We start from the raw sequence: 24,417 nt of genomic DNA, 5'->3' as shown, positions 1-24,417 counted from the left end.
ATTCTTGTGAGTCTTGTTCCCAAGTCTAGTACTTCAAAATTCAGAAACCCTATCCTGCTCAATTCAACTCATCTACTATTTTCACGTGGAGAAAAACTCACCTGTTGTGTAAGTAGATATGGCAACAATTTGGCACCCACAACCGCCAAGTGTACAATAATAATTACCATGCTTACCCAAATATGCATAATCATGATTATTAGGACATTTATAGGCCAACAACAGCCTGATCCCCTTTATGGCTGCCAAAATGAAAATTAGATGTACATGATTTTCAATCATTCAATGATGGAGGAAAGAGCCAATTATTGCAGCAACTGCATAGATAAATAAGCAATCCATGATAAAATTGTTATCACTACCACTATTGAAGGGAGAAGCTGAAAAGGTTTGTTCTATTTTCTCAGAACACTGTCAAGAAGGGAAATTTGCATTAGTATATGTTGTAGTATGTCTAATGCTAGGATCGGGTGCTTGCTAGTTGCTACTGGACCAGAAGCTTAAGTTGATGGTGACGTGCACAGAGTTTCCTTTCCAGACTCCAAATAGTCCACCCTACCAGCCGGTGGCCAATATTACCTGCTGCAAATGAGCCACCGAGACTTGAACTTGGAAGTTGAACCTAAGTTGACAGCCACGGTAAACCGTACTTCCTTTCAGCAACTGTAACATCTAATTATTGAAATGAAAGCCATGCTTGATGGCACCTACACGTTCTATGCATTTAGCTCCTGATTCTGGTATGACACGGACCTTGCTTCTTGTCCTAATACATATTTGAACACTTGATGCCAAGAAAATGGCATTTGGTGTCCGAGTCATTTGCTTAAGATTCCTTAGCAAAACAACGGCAGAATTCAATTTGGCTCTTGATGGAAATGGGACATCTGCTAGGAAACGTAAAGCATCTTCCTTCCTTCTCAGAAAACAGACAATGCAGGGTCCGCAACTTGACATATTTCATTTTCAGGCTTTGGTCTACTTCAAATCTTCTCTCCTTAGACTATTCATGCAATGTATTATCTATCAGGCTGTAGCTAGATGCAGTCTGTAACAAAATTAGCCGTTGTGTGTACCAGACAAAGTTCGAACTAAGGCGATTCATCCAATTGAAGAACATCCCACATAGTTCGGCAATTGACACAATCAAGGCAATGATTAAGCCATATAATGTGCAGGAAGGATACATGACCGTGAAAACTTGGAACTCTAAGCCTAATCCTGCCAATGGACGTGAACAAATTAGAATAAACTGTGATAAGTGACACCGTAATGCCAGAAAAAACAATGTTATTTCTTTTCGTTGGACATTCTAGTTTACCATATGAAATACTCAAGTCATCAATACAAATTATAAACCAGCGTTCAATGATGAATATACTAACTAGCATATGATGTGAACTGCAATATTCTCAACCCCCCCAAACAAAAAAAAGGGATATAGAAAAATCAAGTCAAGGAAAAACAAAGGGTCAAATTAATCAAACTGTGTAAGTGCCTCGGCTCCAGCAACAATCTCCAATAGTTCACCAGTGATTTTAGCCTGGCGTTCTTGGTTATAAGCAACTGAAAGATTTTTCTTCAACTCATCAGCATTATCCGTAGCAGTACTCATGGCACTCATCCTCGCTGCAACCTCACTAGCGAATGACTCCTGCAATGCCCTCAAAATCTGACTATTCATATAGAGTGGCATCATCGCATCAAGAATCTGAGCCGGATCTTGCTCAAACAGCATAAGAGGCGATAATTCCCCTTTATTGAATGTCACGCTATCTCTCTCGACAATCATCTTCCCTTCATTAGTTGTCAACCTAAACAACTCATCCTCCACAGCATCAACACACATCCCATTCTCATTACAAATCACACCTTTCATTGACAGGGGTAGCAAAGTATGAATTACAGGATCAGATTTCACCAATGAAACAAACTTGGTATACACTAACTCAACCTTATCAACTTCCTCACTAACAAAAAGCGAAAAGACATTATCAGCAATCGTTTGTGCTTCTTTTACCGTATAAAAGCCTTCTCCCTCAATACATCTAATAACTGAAACATTACTCCTATGCCTAAAATAAGCATTACCCTTTTTCCCTACACTAATAACAACACAATCAAGTCCCATATCTTTCAATTCCACCATCCGGTTCTCCGCCTTTTTAATCACAGCCTTGTTAAAACCACCACACAGTCCTCTATCACCAGTAATTATAACAATAGCAACTTTCTTCACGGGCCTGATATTTGTCAAAGGAACATCAATATCATCTAATTGAAGTTGTTCATTTATAACATAAAGAAACTCTACAAGCTTTTCAACAAAAGGCCTACTACTAATAACAGCTTCCTGAGCCTTCCTTACTCTAGCAGCAGCCACAAGCTTCATCGCTTCAGTAATCTTTTGAGTGTTTTTCACTGTGTTGAGTCGCTCTTTAAGTTCACGAAGACCACAGCGTATTGGTGTAAATACTGAAGATTTCGAAGGGTATTTTCGGGAAGAAAAATTGCACAAATAATCAACTGAGTTTTGGTTTAAGTGAAGTAAATGTGAAGAAAGATTAGATTTTGAAGATACCCATGTCGTTAGATATGAACAAGACATGATTCAGTTGCTCCCTTTTGCTTTCTATTACTGTGTTGGATTCTGCAGAGATTAGTGTTTTATTTTTTAATCGCTGCAAAAACCTTTTTGTTGAAGAGAGAAAACGCAGGTTTACGAGAGTTATTGGAGCTTTAAAGATTATGCATTAATATAAACTCTTACCTTAATAAGACTGTGGTAGGAAGATTGTAACTGCTGAGGAGTTGTGTTTGGTTACCGAGAAACTTGATGGGAAAGTGAAAGGAATTCAGCTAGAAGGAAGTTGACAGTTCAGACATGAGATGTTGAAGATGAAAGTGTTTTTGGTAATTCCGATAAAATCAAAGCATATGTTTGGATGATCGCCAACCCGTATTCTAGCGGTGGTGTAGTATTGTATTTCACTCTCCAACGAAAGTAGAGAAAGGATTTCATTTCACGCATAACTAATAGCTAATATCATGTACATGACAACATGTCTTGATTATAATTAATTGAAATTAAAAAAATAATCCAGTAAACGGTCATAAAATTTAATTATTGATATTATATAATTTTTAATAACAGTTTCGTTATAAGAATTCTTTTTATGAAATTCTCTACTTAAATAAATAATATTCACACCCTTCTTAACCACACTATTTAGAAGAATAAAACATCCTTTTCAAATACATTAAATTCTTAGTAATTTATACATCTTATTGGATAGAATGTGCTTGTAATATCAAGATGGTCATTTATATGTACACACAGAAACGAATGATGAATAAAGTAAATTGTGGACAATTGACATATAAACAATGACTCTTTTGATTACATTTATGTAACGTGGTCATACATTTGGTAAATTACTATTAAATCGACTAACAAATAATAGATAAAAGGACTATAACTGGCTAAAATTGACTAAAGTAAGAGTGCATATTCCTCATACTAGTAATAGTCGACAAAACTTTATCATAGATTTATTAATTAAGTTAGGACAAAATTTAGAAGCTAATTTTAGATGAAATTAGCAAATTAATTTAAGGAGTAGGACAAATCTTCAAAATTATTAATATTAGCACATTAAGAAAAAATCTAGATTATATGAAAGAGCTACTAATAATTATAGTCATAAATAAAAAAAAGTCTGCCTTTGTAACTACTCATCTAAAATATATTTAATATAGAATTAAAGTCCTTAAACCAAGTTCCTTGTTAATGACTATTAATAAGTCCTTTTTATTGATTAATCAATTTATAAGTCAAAGCATTCATATTTGTACATGTTAATAGGCAAGGGTGCTGGCTAATATTTTTAATGTAGGATCTTACCTTATATTGTAAATTTTTTAAAGAAAAACACTAATTTTTCAAAGTCCAACATTTATAAATGATGAATCCACCATCCTTATACAGTTTAATTGATACATTTCAATTGATTTTATTAATCATATTAATAAGTTATAAATAAATAATATAGGACTCTTACCTATATATTGTAAATTTTTTTAAAGAAAAACACTCACTTTTCAAAGACCGACATTTATAAATGATGAATCTACGATCCTTATGCAATTTAATTGATACATTTCAATTGATTTTATTAATTATGTTAATAAGTTATAAATAAATAATGAACCGCGTCATGCTATTTAATTGTTTCGAATTATTTAATAAATATGTTGAATAAATTGATTAAAGAAAAAAATTAGATAAATTGATAATATACTTGCCCATTCTATTGACGTCTAATTAGACCATTCTAGTTACATGCGGAATAGGCCGAACTGAACCGGAATTGAATTCCGTTCCGGTCCGCAGATGAATCCAAGCAAACCGATGCGCTCACAACCCGCAAACAACTGAAACGAGTGAAAGAACAAACCAAATTTTGATTCATTTCCATAAGTTTTTTTTTTAATTTTTAATACATTAATATTGTAATTTGTGGGTTAAAAAAAAAGAAATGTCAAGGCTGTTAGCTAGAATTGCTGGGTTCTTCAGCAGCCGTACTCAAGTTGGTGTGGACAAAGCGGGAAACCGATACTTCACCAGAACTGAAGAGCTTGATGGCAGAAGTAAGTGAGACCCCCGCCTTTTTTTTTTTAACATTTTCTTGTTGATTAATGATTTGGGGTTTTTTTTTTTCGTGTATCGTGTTTTTGTATTATTTCTGAAATTGAATTGTGATACTTGATTGTATTTGGCAACTGGGTTGTAGTTGTTCTTGTATTACTGATAAATTGTATGAAGCATAAGAAACAACTGTTATAGAGTTCTGAATTTTAAAGTCATATGGGACCAAAGAGAATTTACATGCAGCTATTTGCTTACATGAGCAAAATTTCTGCCTTTTCTTTAACCATTGAATGCCAAGTAAACGATTTGAAAGTGTAATTGTGATGGGATATATTCATTTATGGGGAAACATTACATGCGAAATGGTGTACTTTCGTTATATGATTATCATTGTCTTGATTACTTTATATCTTATATCAGTGATTTTGTTAATAGATTTCTTAATGTGCTAGTGAAGGAGAAAAGATGGGTAGTATTCAAAGGAGAGCAAGATCCAACCTCAGTTCCAGGTAAGTGTTTCCAATTCATTGAGTGACATAAATTAAAATGGTATCTTTTTGTTTTAATTTTAGTTGGTTGTTTCATCAAGCAGACTTCATTTTGATCTTTTGCTCTGTGTATATTTTGTTTCTTACACACATTGGTTTGAAATGTTGATTATTGTAGTTGAATGGATATGTTGGCTGAATGGTCAGAGAAAAATTGCTCCAACTCCAGAGGTGAACTAGCACTGAATTTTCTTATGTTTACCTGTCATCTTTCCTTTATATGATCCATTTAGAAGAAAAATAATGATTGCATAATAAGTTGTGTTAGTCTGGTTATCTAACACATGTTTTCTCAATGGCCATATTTTGTTTAAAGAGAGATCTTGGTTGCGATTACTGGTATTTTATTAAGCTATTCTAGTAGAATAACTTCTAATGTTCCTTGAAATTATTGTTTAAATCTCTTCAGGAAATTGCTGAGCTGGAAGCAAGGCGTGAACGTGTTAAACTCAATGTAGCTCGTATGTGTTATTTGTATAATCACTTTGACATTTTTGTTTTAATGCTTCTGCTATTGGCTGGCTAATGATGCTAAAAATCTTATGATTCATGATGCCTTCCAAATTCATAGAGCTTTCTCTGAACGAACTGATCCGGAACTGTTGACTTGCACAGGAAGAATATGAACTTATATTCTAGAAATATGTCTGATGCAAGCCCTTTTTTCCCCTGTAATTGTTTTTGTTATCCTTTTCCTACATTATTAACTGATATGTCTTTCCAGATGGTTTTAACTATACATATTAATGAAAGTTTTGGAATACCTTTCAATCATTCAAGATAGTATTTTTTCATAAAAGGAGCACATGGTTTATGAATATCCCATTTGTTTCTTTTCCTTCATTGTGAATTGGCCTTGCTTATCTGTGGGGTTTGTGTGGCTTGGCATATTTTAAGAATACATAACAAACATTCTTTCTGTTTTGCATAGTTCTTAAGAAAGAAGAAAAGGAAAAGAGAGCCAAAGAAGGCACTATTCCTAAACGCACAAGCTCCGGTAAGTTGCTTTACTGAAATTTATTCTTGTTAACTAAACTTCTCCGCTCTGCCATATTCATGATAATAGTTACTCTGTTACAGGCATAGTTGGAGGTCCAGACTTGAAGAGTTTCCTTCGGCAATTTCCATCTGGTTCAGAAGGTACTTTATTCTTTCATTTTTGTTGCTGTCCAGGATTCTGTGTTAAGGCTACTGAAATTCATCATTTGATTGAAAGGAGTTCCTGAACAATCAATCAGTTGTCAAGTGGCCTGTTATTATTCTTGGCGCTCCAAGAAAACATCAGAGCCGAATTCTAGTATATATTTTCCACCTTTAATATTTAGATAAAGGGTTCATGTAGCAAAACTTTCTGATATTGGTTCAAGCATAGTGGAGGTGTGACAGAGGTAAGTGGCAATTTAAGAAATTAAACTTAATAATACATACGATGTACCATGAACTATGCCCCTTTTCCCACAACGATAATTTTGATCAGTACAAAAGCTCAAAGTAAATCCTGAATATTTTGAAGTGCAATGAATGCTAGACTTTAGATGACCTTACTGGTCTATGTAATTTATTGGTTTTTGGCTCAAATCTCCATCTAATATGCAAGGCAGGAAACTAAACTGGGCACATGTTAATTCTTCTTTCTTGTTCTTGGTTTGGCCTTTGGTACTGAAACTGTTTTTATCTTCTCTTGGTTGTTTCTTATAGGTGACAAACGTCAAGAACCTACTGGTGCAAAAGATGGTGAAAGGTGGGTCAGTTAAAATATTTATTTATATTGTGCAAATTTACTTAGATAGATTTACCATAACTGAGGTTTGTAGCATTTGCGAGAGTGGTTTGTTTAAGGTGTTGTAAGAAATCTGGCATTTTGTTCTCTGTCGATATTTTCTTTCTGCTGTCTAGTAGGGGATGCCCTTTGCCCTCTCGACACCTCATATTAGCTCTAACATCATGTAATATATCTGCAGGACCAAGGAAACAGAGACAGAGGAAGCAAAACCAGTGCCAGAGTGAGTTTGATGACCTCTTGATTTTATCTTTTATTTTCTCACAGAACCAAAAAATATACCAAATGTTTTTAAGTCATTTCCACAATTTACCATGAATTCACTACACTAGCTTGGCAAAGCAATATCTTAAATTTAGACCTTACTTTCAGGTATTCGGAGCCAACAGGATCTGGCAAATCCTTCAGGCCAGGGACGTGGCAACCACCAACATGATAACTGTGACACCGCAACAGACTCCACTGATACCATCCTGTCGCCCTCACCATGAAGCTTCGGGCTCAATTAACACCTTAACCGGATTCAGCTTTTCTGATGAAATGCATCATTGTCCAATGAAGTTTAATAGTTTATGGTGCAACCCTCTTGAGAGTCACATTCTTTATCGCGCAAATGTTGTTTCTGTTCCGAAACTGTCTTCAGAAAATTTTTTAGGGGGCTGACATTTCTCTTGAATGTATAATTTGATGGAGATAACAACCTTAAGATTTTGCATGTTATGATGTTACTGGGGTTGCGAAAAGGAGGATGTTGAGATTTTGGCTTTTGGCTTTTGGCTTTCGTCATGATTAATAACTAATAAATTGTTGTCTAAAGTCTCTCTCCAAAGGGCCCTTGGCCTTTGCCTTTCCTTTTCCCTTTCTTTTAACTGCAATATTATTTGAAGGTTCCACACAATGGCTGAAGTGAAGAGACGGGATAAAAAGGTTGAGCTACACTCTTCATGTCAAGTTTCCTGTGAGTGTGATCGAAATGAAGCACTGCACGGTGTGCAGCACGCTCGATGTTTGAGAGTATGACTGGTCCCGCCCACATAGGAACTGGAGCATGCTAGAAAGAATCCAGATAAAAGCAGCCACCTGTCAAGAAGAACAATGCAGCCACTTGGCATAATTCGGCCAATTCCGAGTATTACATGAATCACATTTCTAGATGCCGCGTGCCGCGTGTAGTACCTTGTCACCTTCACAGCTTCACTCTCATTTTGATCTCACCTTGTCCTTTAATTAGATTTTGAAAGAATATAAATATTCCTTTATCCCTCAATGAACTTTTTTCTTTTTTTTTTTTTAAATGGAGTTACGCCCTCTCACAACAACAGTATCACTGGTGGGACCGAGTACTGTTGTTGTGAAAGACGCAAGTTACGTTAAACGTAACTTAACGCCAACTTTTTTTAAATATCAATCCACACATCCGCTCGAACTTAAGAGTCTAAGAGATTAATTTTAATAAAGAGTAGAGTTATACATCTCAAATTTTATATTATAAAAAATTATCTTATTTGATATATCATTCATCAATTAGTTGATGAAATATATAATTAATTCACTTAAATTTTGTAAAGAATTATTAATCACTCAATAAATAACACATCATTTAAAATGAAATTTGAGATAAAAAATTTAAAATATCTATTATTATTCTTCTATAAAGCCACTCTTATATTATTGCAATTTACCTTTACATAATTTGATAGTAATTTTTGTCGTTTCTAGTTCTATGGGCATTGATGGGCTTTCTTGTTCTAAGCCTAAGAATGGAGATGAAAATAAAAATTTTAAAGAATAGAAAAAGAATAGTGTTCTTGATACCCTTTTTCATTGTATTGGCATCCTCAATCCAAATTAAATAACAAATACAACCCCTTTTAGATGAATTTTATGAGTTTTAATTAGTATAACTGATAAAACCTCATAGGATTGTAAAAGAAATTTAAGTTTCTAAAACACTCATATAAATAAGAAGACAATAATAGAATTGTTAGAGTGTAATGAAAAAAAAATATTTCATGTCCAATTTCTTTTTATATCCCATAAAAAAAGATCATAATAATAAAAGGAATCCTTTAATATAGTTCATGATTCTTGTGACCACCACGCGCCTAAGGGAGATGTATGTATTATTATTATGATCACACACGCACACAAACGCATCAACCATCTCTGCATAAAAACTCAAAATTGATCATGCATTAAAAAACAGAAAAGTCAAAGGTCAAAACCAAATCATGCGTCATCCTTGCCGTCCATTTTTCATTTTGAAAATCCATCCAACGGGTCACGCAAATCCCCAGCCTCGCTGCACCATAAATATAAACCAATCTCGACTGCAACCGAAACTCTCTTAAGGCATCACTCACTTACAGAAGCTGCCACCCTCTCTTCCCATCTTTCTAGCAGCTTCGGCTCTCATTCTGTTAGGGTTTCAAATTCATTTTAATTTAGGTTAATTTGATTTAATCTAAATTTCCAGAAACGACGTCGTAATGTATATTCCGAGTTCTTCAGCGTCTCGCGCACGCTTCGCCTCCTCAACTCTTTCGAAATTCTCTTCGTCGTTTTCATTTTTGCCTGCTTTATCTAAAACGACGCCATCTGCTTACAGTTCCTCTCAGTCGTGCGTTTCCTTTGTTAACCAGAAGTACCGTTCTCTGAGTTTCTCGTCGGCGCTCCGAACTGTACGGTGCTCGGCGCCGCGGTGGAGCCACGGCGTCAACTGGCGTTCACCAGTCAGTCTCCGCGCTCAATCTAGGATTGCCGCTCCGGTTCTAGAGCGGTTCCAGCGAAAGATCGCCTCTATGGGTGCGTGTGTGTGATTGCAAGAATTTTTTTCCATTAGTTTCTGTGAACATGTGATCGATTTTGTGTAAGAATTTTTTTGCTTTAGTAATGACTGATGTGTTAGTTCGCCTTTCTGCTTTTTTTTTTCTTTTAAGAAATTGGGTTTTAACGATGGTTGGAGTGTTTCTGATTTAGCTGACAAGAAATGGCGGGAAATGGACTTGAATTCTTTTCCGATTTGGGGAGTTTGTGGGTGAACATGTGCAAGTTGGGCTTTTTTTCTTTTTTTAAATTTTGGCTAGTGATTTGAGCATTTTATTTGGTTGATGAAAAATGGTGGAAAAGGCAAATGCATCCATGAATTTTTCAATATTGTGGTTGAATTTGAATGAAGATGGAAATGGAACCTCGGATGGTGTGCTCTATTAAAATGTAAATAATCCATGAGACATGAATTTCATTATCAGTTTGATGTTGAGTAACTTGTTTATTCTTTTAATTGATTTCAGCTCCTGAAAATGCTTTCAAGGGAATTCTCACCAGTCTTCCCAAGCCTGGTGGTGGAGAGTTTGGAAAATTCTTCAGCTTACCAGCTTTGAATGATCCGAGAATTGGTACGACATTTAGATATTATATTCGCATTAGTGCTGCATGTTTAATGATTTTCATTATTTTATCAGATAAAGCATTTGTCAATTGCGTTTAAACTACTGTACACCCATTCACATTGTTTTGATTTGTGTTGTTTGCTGTTATTGTATTCTGCAGACAGACTGCCTTACTCTATAAGGATCCTTTTGGAATCTGCAATTCGTAATTGTGACAATTTCCAAGTTACGAAGGATGATGTAGAGAAGATTATTGATTGGGAAAATACTTCACCCAAGCAAGTTGAAATTCCCTTCAAGCCTGCTCGTGTTCTCTTACAGGTTCATAGAATGAGTGTAATGATTGTTTTCAATTTAATCCTGGAAAATCAATTCCAGTAAACAAGCTTTTTTTGTCCTCCGTGAACCAGGATTTTACTGGAGTGCCGGCTGTAGTTGACTTGGCTTGCATGAGAGATGCCATGAAGAATCTCAACAGTGATCCCAAGAAGATAAATCCATTGGTCTGTGATAAAATTAAGCATGAAATTTAGGGTTACTTTGGTCAACTATTCTTTGCATTAGACCATACCTGGCATGTGCTATATCTCTCTTTTACAAATGTTATATCATGTCTCCTAACTTAATGCATCTGTAATCAGGTTCCTGTTGACCTTGTCGTAGATCATTCAGTTCAGGTTGATGTGGCACGATCTGAAAATGCAGTACAGGCCAATATGGAATTTGAATTTCAGAGGAACCAAGAGAGGTTTGCTTTTCTTAAGTGGGGGTCATCTGCTTTTCATAACATGCTTGTTGTTCCTCCTGGTTCAGGAATTGTCCATCAGGTAAAGAAGTTTTATATGAATTAGATGTTTTTATGAAGAAATTTTAAAGGCTAATGTGCTTATCAAGAGCTGTATATCTTGTTGCATGTGCACTACTCATTTGAGGTGAGGGTCTTTGTCTTGTATGGTTGAGTTCATATAGCTTGTGAACTGCATACTAGAGTGTATATTTTGTTGCCAAACTTTTTCATATGTATTAATTTATATGTTGTTGGTTATAATTGATTGATTTGACATTTGAGTTTATCTCCCAATGAATTTGTAGGTTAACTTGGAATACCTTGGACGGGTTGTCTTTAATACTGATGGCATCCTCTACCCTGATAGTGTGGTGGGTACTGATTCTCACACAACCATGATTGATGGGTTAGGAGTAGCTGGTTGGGGAGTTGGAGGAATTGAGGCTGAGGCAGCAATGCTTGGTCAGGTATACTGATTTTTTTTCCCTCCCTCGGATAGAAGGTATTGTGATTATTGAAAGTTCATGATCTACTTTTTTCTTTTTAGTTTGGAAACTGATTTAGTGGTACTAATATTTGTAGTAAATGGTATTCAGTTCAAGAACACCCACGTGGATGCATCTTTATTTGTTTCTTTAGTTCACAGAGGCTTTCCCACTTCACTTAACATTGTGCTATATTTCTCTAATGGTGTACTTACAAAATATACAGCCCATGAGCATGGTTTTGCCTGGTGTTGTTGGGTTCAAGTTGACTGGCAAGTTGCGAGATGGGGTTACAGCTACTGATTTGGTTTTGACTGTCACGCAAATGTTGAGGAAGCATGGTGTTGTTGGCAAGTTTGTAGAGTTCTATGGTAAGTATATTAATTGAGTAACTGCAGAAATAGAATTTTCTCGAGTACTAGAAATCTATTTCAATTTTATGTACAACTCTTGACACATTTTTATGTGTACAGGGGAAGGCATGGGTCAACTACCATTGGCTGACAGAGCCACTATTGCAAATATGTCTCCTGAGTATGGAGCAACCATGGGCTTCTTTCCTGTGGACCATGTTACATTGCAGTATCTTAAGTTAACTGGAAGGAGTGACGAGACGGTGAGTTATTTCCTTTTTATTTCTTTTTATATCTTTCTGTGAGCAGGTGCTAAGGTTATCTATACTACTATTATTGTACGTGAAATAGCATAACTAGTAATTCTTATGCTTTAGGTCTCTATGATAGAAGAGTATTTGCGTGCAAACAAAATGTTTGTTGACTACAACGAGGTAAAGGCTTTTCCATTCTTGTCATTCATATAACTGCTAGTTGAAAATAGACATCTCGGATCTGATTCAAAGGTGTAACTTCATGATACAGCCTGAACAAGAAAGATCATACTCATCATATCTGCAGTTGGATCTAGCAGATGTTGAACCCTGTATTTCAGGACCAAAAAGGTATGTTTTATGTTTACAGTTCAGGAATCATAGTGACTAGTTTTGCAAACCTTGTCTGAATAATCAATAATATCTTTTTCTGTATCTTTAGTCAATCGCTCAATATTTGTGTTTCATTACAGGCCTCATGATCGAGTTCCTCTGAAAGACATGAAGGCTGACTGGCATGCATGTCTTGAAAATCAAGTTGGATTCAAGGTGAGTTACTAACAGCCTTTTGTAATGAACTGATTACCATTCTGTTTCTTAGTTTATATGCTTGTTTATTCTAAAAATTCATAGATGTACAAGTGTCATTTTAAGAAAACGATAAGTACAAAAAATAATAGAATCATTTGCTATGAATAGGCTTTCTACTCATTCATTATTCACAAGCCTACTTTTAGATCAGACATCTTAACAGTCACTAATATAATCAAGTTTTCCTGCGTAGATGTATCGATTTGTAGTTTGATTTTGATGTCAGCTTGTTAAACTGAGCAATAGTTTATTTGTTTCCAGTTGTATGACTATTCTTTCTTCTATTGCAGGGTTTTGCTGTACCCAAGCAAGAGCAGGATAAAGTGGCAAAATTTTCATTCCATGGACAGCCTGCTGAACTTAAACATGGTAGTGTTGTCATTGCAGCCATCACCAGCTGTACAAACACATCAAACCCTAGTGTCATGCTTGGGGCTGGTCTTGTGGCTAAAAAGGCTTGTGAACTAGGTTTGGAGGTTAGTTTCGCTGCTTCTGCAAATGGTCTTTTTCATTCAGCTTTGTTACTTCTGAGATGAGTATTGCGTACAATTGATATCTGACATGCAAATGGATTTAGAGCCCGTTTGATTGTCTTTGACCACTGTATCGTGTATGCATATGGATTTCTAATATGTTCTTGACATTATAATATGCCAGGTTAAGCCATGGGTCAAAACAAGCCTTGCACCAGGCTCTGGTGTTGTTACAAAGTATCTGCAACAGAGGTATGTCATCAATGATCAGTTTGCTTTTCCATGTGGTTGTATATTTACAAAATTAAGTTACATGGTCCTGTTTCAATGTCTGTAGTGGCCTGCAAAAGTACTTGAACCAACAAGGTTTTCACATTGTTGGCTATGGCTGCACTACTTGTATTGGAAACTCTGGAGATCTTGATGAATCAGTTGCTACTGCAATTACAGAAAATGGTAACTGTTAATTATCTTTGGTACCTTTTAGAATCAGTTTAGACTGCATTACAAACTTTAGCATAAGTTTTAATCTGGTTACACATTAACTCTCAAACCATTTACATCATAATTTTTGTGGCAGTTTGTGATCCATCATTCTCTGTTTTGAAGCTAATTCCCACTCAACATTTTACTGGTTTTCTCTGCAGACATTGTTGCAGCTGCTGTGCTTTCCGGTAATCGGAACTTTGAAGGTCGTGTACATCCTTTGACAAGAGCTAACTATCTTGCATCTCCTCCATTAGTTGTTGCTTATGCCCTTGCTGGCACAGTAAGTATATAACTTCTAGTCAAATATTCTTATAGAATTGTTGCTATCCTTATGATCTGAAGCTAATTTGCAGACATGGAACATTATTATAATTTACAACTAGGAGTTGAAACTTTCTTTCATAAGCCTTTATGCTAGTTACATGACATGCTTTTGAATCAACCAATGTCCATAATCCGTTAATTTTTTATTTTTAAAATTTTTAGGTTGACATAGACTTTGAAAAGGAGCCAATTGGAACTGGGAAAGATGGAAAGGGTGTTTACTTTAAGGATATATGGCCCAGTAATGAAGAAATTGCAGAGGTAAGTTATATTGTGCTTGGAGAAAGTATATTAGTTTTGTCTTTTATTATTTAGCCTCAACGTGGAGTGTCTCGCTGTAGGTTGTTCAATCTAGCGTCTTACCTGACATGTTCAAGAGTACTTATGAGGCTATCACAAAGGGCAACCCTATGTGGAATCAGCTGTCTGTTCCCACTTCCACGCTTTACTCTTGGGATCCAAACTCAACCTACATTCACGAGCCTCCATATTTCAAGAACATGACTATGGAGCCACCAGGTCCCCATGGAGTGAAGGATGCCTATTGCTTGCTCAATTTTGGTGACAGTATTACTACCGATCATATCTCTCCGGCAGGAAGTATCCACAAGGACAGCCCTGCTGCAAAATATCTGCTTGAGCGTGGGGTGGATCGCAAGGACTTCAATTCTTATGGTAGTCGTAGGGGTAATGATGAAGTGATGGCAAGGGGTACCTTTGCCAATATTCGCATTGTTAACAAGCTCTTGAATGGAGAAGTTGGCCCAAAAACAGTTCATATTCCAACAGGAGAGAAGCTTTATGTTTTTGATGCAGCAATGGTGAGCAACATGAAACTAATGCTGGAGTAGTAGCTGTTGACGATTTACTAATGAATTTCATGGTACTTGCAGAGGTACAAGGCTGCTGGCCATGAGACCATTGTCCTAGCTGGAGCAGAGTATGGAAGTGGCAGTTCTCGTGATTGGGCTGCTAAGGGTCCAATGCTTCTGGTGAGTTCGCTTACCCTTGCCATTGGCATTTTTCCGTTCTTGGAACCTGTTCTTTGTTGCTTATTTCCTTAAAAAATCTCCAAACATTGTCAGGGTGTGAAAGCGGTGATTGCCAAGAGCTTTGAGAGAATTCATCGTAGTAATCTTGTTGGTATGGGCATCATTCCTCTTTGCTTCAAGCCTGGGGAGGATGCAGACACACTGGGGTTAGCTGGTCATGAGCGCTACACAATCAACTTACCAAATAAAGTCAGTGAGATAAGGCCTGGCCAAGACATTACTGTCACAACCGACACTGGGAAATCCTTCACATGTACAGTACGCTTTGATACGGAGGTACTGTTGCAGTCTCCTTACCAGTCTCTTATTCATTTTGTTTCAATGTTTCAACCTAAAAATCTAAAATTCACTCTGCAGGTGGAACTGGCATATTTCGACCATGGGGGCATTCTTCCATATGTTATCCGGAATCTGATTAAACAGTAAATAACTGAGCTCTTGATTCAGGGCCATGGGGCATGAGGCATGAGGATTCATAAAAAGATCAGAAAGGAAATATATTTTTTGTTTCGTCAACTTCTTCCAATAGGATTAGCGTTTCATTCTTTCACTTTTCTGTAGTTTTCACTTCATTTTTCTTTTGGCCAAAGTTGTTTATTTAAATTAAAAAAAAAAAGAGGCTGGAGATATTTGCAACTTTAAATGGCAAGTTGAATTAATCATATCTCATCAGATGTGTGTGAATATGTTTCGTGGGTATATCCGTGTCGTTTATCTGCTTGCTAAGGAAACTTAAAATAACTGGAGTATGATGAGAAGCTACTAATTATTATTTGACCGTAAATGAACGAACCACAACCAACCCCAAATACCGATCTATAAATTTATTAAGGAAATCAATCCCAAATTCAGTATACAATTATCAAAATGTTGTTCTTATTTGATTTTCGATGCTGTGGCCACGTATTTTTTTTTTCTATAAACTATATAACACCAGGTGAAATTTCTTCAGAACAATCAGATGACAACCTTGTGCCATAGAACGCTAAAAAACTTCACAGATCTATTATTTACATTTAACACAAAAAAGGATTAAAGAACAAAATAAAACAATGAAAACTGGTTAATGATTACTAGGAGTACAACCATATTAAAGAAATCCGAACACTATTTCCGACTACTGAGAGATTTGGTTGCTTTCGAAGCCAGAGCTATTGCCTTCGCGCTTGTACTTGTCTCCATCCACTCCCTCTCTGCACGTCGCTGGTGTTGCCTTGCATTTTTTGCTCGTTTTGGTGCCAATCGTGTGTCCCTTTCCACAAAGGCAAGTCTAAATTTTTCAGCCATAGATAACTCGTTGGGACTCAAAAGGGATGTAGATATGCCCATTGATGCAAACCGAGGCACTGCCCATGCGCTGGGATCGATATCATTGACAAATGGATCGTCCAATGTAATATCTGGAAATGCTTCCCTTGGAACTTCAAACCCTCTAAATCCAAAAGGTGATGGCTTAGGATTTACTATGATACGCGGGCATTCAGTGGACATCATCTCTATCGAATCTTTGTCAATATTTGGCTGCAAACAGAGATATAAGTGGGTGCGCTTCAGGAAAGAAAACCTTATAAGCAGGAGCCAAACTCCTCTATTTGAACAAGAACATCAAGCAAGTTAATATAGCTCTTCTACACCATAAATGGTAGGAGACTAATATCAATATTACAAGCTACAGAAGCTTAGACCACAAAAATTTAATAATTGATAACATCTACAACTAAAGATAAAACCCCGTACCCACACAAACCAGCGCAAAGACTGTGCACCGTGACCAATATCGGTATTTACAAGTTCCTCCCAGGAATCTCCCTCCACATCATTCAGCTTTGGTTTCAAAATACCCAAGCATCTTCGTGCAGCATGATTGCTCCGTGGTGACCCTCTGCAACATTAAGTTTGGTTCATAGTCTGTTGTGATGTGTGTATCACTAGTCAAAACCCCCAAAACCCTGAGCTAACTAGATGACCCATGAAAGGATCAGCATGACAACACGTGGAGTAGACAGTTCTATGCTACAATAAATTAATTTGCAATTTCTTTGTAAAACAAACAGCCATTTTCATTAAGTATTGAACAATTTGACCAAGTTAGAAATCATATAATTGCATGCAAAACAAACTACAGCAACTGAGTCTGATAATCATATGCTTTAATATATCATACTTAGTTGACTTTCCTTATAAAGTTCTTATGCACCACTCTCTTTCCTGTATACAAAAGTACACCGGAATTTTCACAATACAAATACAAAGAGAGATTAACACTGAAAACCGCATACGTATATGTAAAGGATTAATATATATAATGGACCTCCATTATCACTCTTCCAGTTTCCTCACTAAAGAAGGGACAAGGAATGAAGCATAAGGGTCTTTTATCTTCTATTTTTTTATTGTTTCAAATTTGATAAAACATAGAATGGCTGCTTATCCAGAAGCTTGCAAGTAGACATAGTATTTGGGCATGAATTCATGATTGGAATACAAAATGCTAGTAATGTTTTGGGAAGAGAATGTACCCGCATCTCAATGTCTCTAATGAATGGCAGTGAAGAAGAAATTCAGAGACACCAGCAGCAGTAATTCTGTCGCAGCAACTGCATTGAAACAATATCAATATAAGTGAATTGTCCCAATACAAAAACAGAAGTTTGGCAGCACAATTATACAACTAGTTAACTTTTCATTGGTCAGAAACAATTATGAAATGGATTAAGAATACAACACCTAGAAAAAAAATAATTAAATAAATCATTCATTAGACCTTGTGAAACTAAAATGTACCAATGGAATAGACTACCAAGCTTATAACCAAAATTCAGTACCTTATATCCACTGCTTTTAGAGATTTGCACATTTGAGCCACTTTAACTAAACCAAAATCAGAAACATCTGAACCAGAAATGTCAAGAATTTCCCAGGAGCTATCAGCTAAAGACATGATAACATCATCAGCTAGTAACTTTCTTCTCCGGGCAATTGATGCTATTGCTATCTGTCACTCAATGATATTCAAACATTAGGCAATACAAATAAATTGTCTCAAATAAAAGTGTAGATGCAAAACTTCCAATGGAGCAACAATTAAAACACTCTAATAATATAACTGCCTCATACGTTGCATAAAACTCAGATTAGTCTATAGCACTTTATGTTGTACCAATCAAAGTCCTCAATCTCTCTTCAAGTTACTGGAAAACAAAGTAAAAGAGAAAAAGAAAAAGAAAATCATTAGACAACCTTAATATCCACAGGAAAGTTGATTGCAATCTCATCCAAATCACCAATGATGTCCTCCAAATGCTTCCCAACAATTCCAAGACACAAGCTGACTAAGCTTGGAGGCTTTGACTTCTCATGAGGTAGTCCTGTTATCAGAAAACCTTAATAAATAAGCTCACAAAGTTACAACTCCACCAACATCTTACAACTAACGGTATTTTTAACCACATCACCCAATTAAAGTATTGGTCCTTCCGAAGTTCTATACTTCTATCACAGAAGCTAAGAACTTCAATTAAGCTCAATGTCATTGTTTCTAACAACAATCAAAACGTCAAGAGATACATGCCATAATCTTCCTTCCTCAAAGTCATTTTTCACTACTTTTTCAACAACCAAACAGAAATTATCTGGCACTAACATGCCAAAATTAATATGTAAGCTATCTAAAATCAACTTGATACCCAAAATTAAATTCGCAGACCCATTATCGTATAAATAGTTAATAGATACATTTAATCGTAATTAATAGATAAATAAACAAATAAATTAAATCTGTAACCTTCAAAAAAGTTTCACATAGAAAGGGGGGGAGAGAGAGACTTACTTGAATTGAATTGGAGGTTCTTCAAAAAAGCTGTTACGTTCTTAGTAGCCTCGTTTCTTTCCGTCAAATTTTGAACTTCAACAACAGAAAAAGTATTCCCAAAAGAAATTATTTTGTGAATTTTGAGCCTGCAATTCGAAAGCTAAATGTGTAAATTCATTAATTTAGAGAGAGACTTACCAGGATATAAATCGAGTTTCTTCAACGAAGTAGTTTTGTTCTTTGTAGCAGCTTCGTTTCTTTCCATCAAATTACTTCACAGAGAGGTGATATTTTTTTCCCCCTACAGAATTTTCCGCTGCAAATGCAACTCGAAACCAGGAAACTGGCAATTTAATGAGTTCAAGGATTTATATGCGTTGAAAATTTTTATCGAATTTACTAAATACTCCTTCAGACAATTTCTTCCCTTCAGTTTAAATGCATTAACACATTTGTTCCACAATTTTATATTTCTCGCAAGTTAATCCCTCTCTTCGTCTTCAATTGGTTTGGGTTTTGGGTTGGATTGGATCGGGTTAATGAAAATGTAACCCAATCTAATCTACTATTAATTGGGTTGGGTTGTGTTGGATTGGATTGATTGGATTAATAAAAATTAAATATTAAAAAAATTTTCAAATATAAAAAAGATAAAATAAAATTATTTAGTACTTAAAAAATCATTTTAAATAGGAAAAAAACAAGTTAATTCTCCATTATGACACTAAATGTTGTTTATTATATCCAACATCTATTATCAAATAAAATAACAAAAATAAAAATTGTATAAAAAGTTATATGATGTTAAGTTTAAAAATTTATCAACTTACTTTTTTAGAAAATAAATTGGATTTAATTACTAAATAGTCTGAATTCTGAATTAAAAGAATTCAATCAATATTAGGTTCAATAAAAAAAATATCTTTTATGAAATAATAATAATTGAGTTGACAATTGTCATTAATTTTACTATGACTCTTTTTGTTTTTGGGTCATATGGGTTTATGTTAACAAACCTCCAACTCAATCATTAACTGGTTGAAAAATATTAACTCAATCAACCTCTTATTTAAGTTGTGTTATATTTGATTAAGCTAATTGAGTTGGATTAAGTTAGCCTAAATTAGATTGGGTTGATCGGGTTAGGTCCGCTTAGCCCGCCTCGAGGTCAGGCCATTCATATTCAATTTTCAAGTCATGAACCACAGACCTTGCTGTTCGTTGACGGTTGTAGGTGGACTAATTTGAGACGAATGATGAACCATCTATGGTTAGTATACAACTTTTTACAAACTATAGGGATTAAATAAGAATAAACCGTACCTCAAAAATATTGGGGTATTTTAGTAAAGTTACAACCACCCAACATTTTTCCTCCCAACTGGAGTTGTATTGAAATTCAAGTTTCAATTATCAAAGGCCGGCCATTTCTTTTCAGTTCACTTCACAAATTCCCTTCACATCACAGCAACACTATCATTCATCAACCACCCAACCACAAAAACGCCACCGCTTTTAGATGGTGAAGGGTCTACAGGGTGGAGATCAGAACCTGCCGGCAGACGTGAGCCAAGTGATTGATCTGCTGGAGCGCCACTGCTTGGCTCCCGATGGTTCTCTCGTTTCAAAATCAGCCCACTACGATCTCCAGCTCGTACATTCGCTCTCCCTTAACATTTCCATTAATTGTACTGCTGAATTTCACTTTTCATTTGCTGCAATTGCTGAATTTTAATTGGCTAACTTAAAATGTAGGTAAAATTGTAATTTTATTTTTATTTGTTTTTGTCTCAGGCAAGAGAGGAAATGTCAAGAGAGAGGCTGCGCTATTTGGAAGCCATGGTGATTTTTTTTTCATTTTGTCATGAATTAATGTTGCTTGATATTATGATTTGCTTAAAACTTTAACTGTATTCTTTCATTTATTTAATTACATAACACACTGTTATGTATATTTATAATGGATTTAATGTAGGCTATATACTGTGAAGCGATTGCTATGGTGGAAGGTTATCAGCAAGCTGTTTCGGTTGCTAATCTTGGAGGGATTCGTGATGTTCAAGGACTATCCTCGCAACTTGGTTTAAAGAGCTCTCCTCAGGTTCTAATTTCTAATATGATACGATGGATTTTGGATTAATTTTAGTGTAGGCTTTTGACATAATCTATATTTTATGTTATAAGATTTGTATTTTCAAAAGGGTGTGTTTATTGTTTGGTGATAATCGTATACCATGCTTGTTGATCACCAATGAGAGAAACTGATTTTTGCTTGGGAATGAAATGCAGATTTTGTTGATTTAGTTACTAAGCTAACTGAACTGTGAACTTACTTGCTATTAGGTATATGAGACTCTAGAGCACCGATTGGTTGTTGCAGAAGCAGCTCAAAGGTTGAGGCTTCCGCTTATATCAAAAGATGGTGAAATTCTTGAGGATGAAATTGAGAAATGGAGTACAATGTCACGTAGTTCACTTGATAGTACAAGTACCAGTGCTACAATCAGCTCCAGCTCTAACTCGATGAATTATACCAATACTTCCATGAACAGCATCTCTGGTGGGAACAATGCCCTTATTGCTGGTGATGCCGAAGCTGGAGTTGGTGGTGTTCCTAATCGCTTTCTTGGAATTACACCTGCTTATTTATGGCAAACCCAGCTCCAACAAACTCCATTATCCATGGTACGATAATCCCATGCTTTAACTGAATATAAGGCTTTCTTAATTTGTTCCCTTCGGTTTCTGTTTATCTAAGGTTCCTGTTGTTATACAAAGCTTTAGATTAAGTACGTCCTCTCTTATATTATGTGATCCATTTTAACTTCCATCTGAACCTTTGATGCCATGTCTTTGATGATGCAGGATACTGCAGAATACCAGATCTCTGTTTCTCGAGAGATTGAGGCTCGACTAAAAGCTAAATGTGATAAGCTAGCTGATGCCTTCATTGATGACATTGGTAGTCTCATGCACCCTATCCCCTACGATTTTTTTCAGTTCTATTTATGTGACTTATTGTTTCAATGATCTGTGGCAAAGTTTATGATCAAACCAGCTGCTATATACCCAATGACTCGTATATGTGATTAATATTAGCTTCCTTTCCATTTCAGATTCAGCTTCTGGTAATCACATGTCAACAGCTCGTCTTCCAGAAAGGTTTGAGTTACTCTCCTTAAATCATTCATATTTTTGTTTACCGGAAATTTACTATCTCATTAATGTGGGATATTCAATTTAGTTGCAATTCATTTTATCAGGGTCAAGATGATAATTGAAGAGATTGAAAGGGAAGAAGCGGCTTTGCGGGAGGACCTGTACGCTGCAGATAGAAAATTTGCAGAATATTACAATGTAGGTGAAGCGAAACTTATACATCTTATTTATGCTATTTATTTCATCAAAAGTGTGCCTCGTAGTATGTGAGATCATGCCTTGGAGTGGAGGCATGGGTTTCTGTGGTGGTTTTTAACATGCAAAATTTCATTTTGGAAGGTCTTAGAGCAAATACTGGGAGTGCTCATTAAACTTGTCAAAGATTTGAAGTTGCAACATCAACATAAATATGTAAGCATTCTACATAGCAAAATATGCATGCATTAACTCTTTGTTACTTTTTAGTACTTTTTTTCGTTCTGCTTCTTGCTTCCTCGAGTAACTCTAAATTTACTGTCTAAATGGTGAATAGGATGAACTTCAAAAAACTTGGCTGTGTAAAAGGTGTGAGACCATGAGTGCAAAACTGAGGTTAGTTGCACTGGTTACCGACTTTGGATTGTTTCTTATGGCATAGGAGCTGCATAGCCTTTCAAAATTATGATTTTTTGTTTTGTTGATTGGGATATACAATCAAAATTTGTCATATGCTGCTGAATGAAATGGGTTTGATTCAGCATTAGTTTGCTAATCTTTTTGTTAGTAGTTTGTAAATGTTCATTCACCTTCGTAGGGTCTTGGAGCATGTGTTGCTGCTTGGAACTTATACCCAGGAATCAATACCAGCCCTGCATAAGATAAGGTAATTAACAATAACATTGTTTCAATGTATCTTTGGATTTTGGTTTTGTTTTAGGATTTTTATCAGCTTTTTACTTTTGTTGTCAGGAAATATCTTGTCGAGGCCACAGAAGAAGCTTCAGTTGCATACAATAAAGCGGTTTGTTCTGCTTCTTGTTTTCAATGTGTTAATAAATTGCATTGTATTGTAGTTTGTTCATCTTCATGCTTACTCTCCTAAGACCGCGGAAAAACTTTTCCTGGACATGCAGTTACAAGATATATTTGAGAAATTGTCGCTAAATCCTGTCTGATAATTATATGTTATTTTGCAATTGTAATTGGTCTTCTGTTAAGAGAGGGTATATCCATTCTTTACCATTTGCCGATAAAATAGAGGATGCAGAAAAATAGTGTAAATTTTTTGTAATTACTCGTGCTCCAAAAAGCAAGTAATAGAGCATATGTTTGCAAAACCATTACTGGGTGAAGATATTTTTGTTATTCATTCTGTCTTTAGATTCTCTATCTCATGAATTTTGCTATCAATCTGCAATTCAACTTCATACCAGGTCACGCGCCTTCGTGAGTATCAAGGTGTCGATCCACGCTTCGATAACATTGCAAGGCAGTATCACGACATTGTAAAGGTAACATCAGCTTGCAAATGTTCACTTTTTATATTAGTTTCCTCTGTCAACTCACATTAAACATTTCCTTACAGAAACTGGAAAATATGCAATGGACAATCCACCAAGTCGAAATGGACCTCAAACGATTACCAGATCACCCAAGCTCATAAATTCTTCCTTTTTTTTTTTTTTTGGCTCGTATAATGTTGTTTTGTTGTTTTATTCCAATGTAATCACCAGCTTGATGCCTGGTTTTGTTCCCTAGTTTTCAGTGGTTGCTAGTTGTTACTTGTTACAGTCAGTTTTATTAAGCAACTTGGGTCAGGTGCATGAAAATTTGCCCAACTTGTCCACTTGCTCTGCCAAGTTGTATTTGCAGCAGATATAAAAGAATACAACATTTGCATGCTCTTTTGCTTAATTAAATTCTAAAATTACATTAAAATTTAAAAGGAAAAGAAATAATTTGCATACTCTTTTTCTTTTAATTAAATTCTAAAATTACACTAACAAAAGCCACACGCAGTTGATTATTTGATGCCGATAGTATTTGGACCAGTCATTTCCACTTCTAGATTCTTCGTCTATCATAATTACCGACGCGTAGCGTCTAGCGGGGCCCACGGACACATCCTTGGAACCGAATGGATTTTCTTGTGGCCCAAGAAACTCCAGGCTGGGAATGTTTTTGATGGCGCGCGCGGATGCGTTTGCAATACGCGTGAGATTACAACAAGCGTAATCCCGAATAAATAAACAAATAAATAAATCCACGTTGGACAAGTCATATCCATCC

At 35.7% G+C, this 24,417-nt stretch overlaps 5 protein-coding genes across 6 annotated transcripts; 3 read left to right on the top strand and 2 right to left on the bottom strand.

The window, feature by feature from the left end:
• Nucleotides 1-1,273: 1,273 nt before the first annotated feature.
• On the bottom strand, nucleotides 1,274-3,022 carry LOC18055418 (ATP synthase gamma chain 1, chloroplastic). Its single transcript, XM_024178544.1, has 2 exons — nucleotides 2,771-3,022; nucleotides 1,274-2,650 (listed from the first exon to the last, which is right to left on the bottom strand). The coding sequence occupies exon 2, from the start codon at nucleotides 2,606-2,608 to the stop codon at nucleotides 1,478-1,480; it is 1,131 nt and encodes a 376-aa protein (XP_024034312.1). The 5' UTR covers nucleotides 2,609-2,650; nucleotides 2,771-3,022; the 3' UTR covers nucleotides 1,274-1,477.
• Nucleotides 3,023-4,363: 1,341 nt separating this feature from the next.
• LOC18055417 (NADH dehydrogenase [ubiquinone] 1 alpha subcomplex assembly factor 2) lies at nucleotides 4,364-7,764 on the top strand. 2 transcript variants are annotated; one of them, XM_006452315.2, is made up of 9 exons: nucleotides 4,364-4,650; nucleotides 5,104-5,160; nucleotides 5,318-5,370; nucleotides 5,609-5,660; nucleotides 6,131-6,196; nucleotides 6,280-6,339; nucleotides 6,898-6,940; nucleotides 7,161-7,202; nucleotides 7,352-7,763. In XM_006452315.2, exons 1-9 carry the CDS (start codon nucleotides 4,539-4,541, stop codon nucleotides 7,413-7,415), a joined length of 549 nt encoding a protein of 182 aa, XP_006452378.1. In that variant the 5' UTR covers nucleotides 4,364-4,538; the 3' UTR covers nucleotides 7,416-7,763. The 2 variants fall into 2 exon arrangements, with proteins under 2 accessions (XP_006452378.1, XP_024033888.1); XM_024178120.1 differs by having other exon boundaries at nucleotides 4,562-4,650; nucleotides 5,109-5,160; nucleotides 7,352-7,764.
• A 1,456-nt stretch (nucleotides 7,765-9,220) lies between these two features.
• Nucleotides 9,221-15,843, top strand: LOC18055416 (aconitate hydratase, cytoplasmic). The gene is made up of 20 exons (XM_006452314.2): nucleotides 9,221-9,784; nucleotides 10,273-10,377; nucleotides 10,532-10,692; nucleotides 10,782-10,874; nucleotides 11,013-11,198; nucleotides 11,464-11,625; nucleotides 11,870-12,014; nucleotides 12,117-12,259; nucleotides 12,374-12,430; nucleotides 12,522-12,601; nucleotides 12,724-12,799; nucleotides 13,132-13,317; nucleotides 13,499-13,566; nucleotides 13,652-13,770; nucleotides 13,962-14,083; nucleotides 14,290-14,388; nucleotides 14,469-14,948; nucleotides 15,021-15,119; nucleotides 15,213-15,455; nucleotides 15,537-15,843. The coding sequence occupies exons 1-20, from the start codon at nucleotides 9,469-9,471 to the stop codon at nucleotides 15,603-15,605; spliced, it is 3,009 nt and encodes a 1,002-aa protein (XP_006452377.1). The 5' UTR covers nucleotides 9,221-9,468; the 3' UTR covers nucleotides 15,606-15,843.
• A 143-nt stretch (nucleotides 15,844-15,986) lies between these two features.
• Nucleotides 15,987-19,316, bottom strand: LOC18055415. The gene is made up of 7 exons (XM_006452313.2): nucleotides 19,189-19,316; nucleotides 19,009-19,083; nucleotides 18,420-18,547; nucleotides 18,005-18,174; nucleotides 17,699-17,776; nucleotides 16,917-17,061; nucleotides 15,987-16,700 (listed from the first exon to the last, which is right to left on the bottom strand). The coding sequence occupies exons 1-7, from the start codon at nucleotides 19,253-19,255 to the stop codon at nucleotides 16,287-16,289; spliced, it is 1,077 nt and encodes a 358-aa protein (XP_006452376.1). The 5' UTR covers nucleotides 19,256-19,316; the 3' UTR covers nucleotides 15,987-16,286.
• Nucleotides 19,317-20,390: 1,074 nt separating this feature from the next.
• Nucleotides 20,391-24,021, top strand: LOC18055414 (AUGMIN subunit 4). The gene is made up of 13 exons (XM_006452311.2): nucleotides 20,391-20,644; nucleotides 20,785-20,832; nucleotides 20,966-21,091; nucleotides 21,334-21,675; nucleotides 21,856-21,952; nucleotides 22,107-22,152; nucleotides 22,254-22,347; nucleotides 22,489-22,560; nucleotides 22,682-22,740; nucleotides 22,943-23,011; nucleotides 23,098-23,149; nucleotides 23,562-23,639; nucleotides 23,714-24,021. The coding sequence occupies exons 1-13, from the start codon at nucleotides 20,510-20,512 to the stop codon at nucleotides 23,789-23,791; spliced, it is 1,296 nt and encodes a 431-aa protein (XP_006452374.1). The 5' UTR covers nucleotides 20,391-20,509; the 3' UTR covers nucleotides 23,792-24,021.
• Nucleotides 24,022-24,417: the final 396 nt, after the last annotated feature.

This window comes from Citrus clementina, unplaced genomic scaffold (assembly GCF_000493195.1).
Source record: "Citrus clementina cultivar Clemenules unplaced genomic scaffold, Citrus_clementina_v1.0 scaffold_1, whole genome shotgun sequence".
NCBI classification, from domain to species: domain Eukaryota; kingdom Viridiplantae; phylum Streptophyta; class Magnoliopsida; order Sapindales; family Rutaceae; genus Citrus; species Citrus x clementina.
The sequence above is the reverse complement of the archived record's forward strand: the minus strand, read 5'-3'. Positions and strand labels throughout refer to the sequence as shown.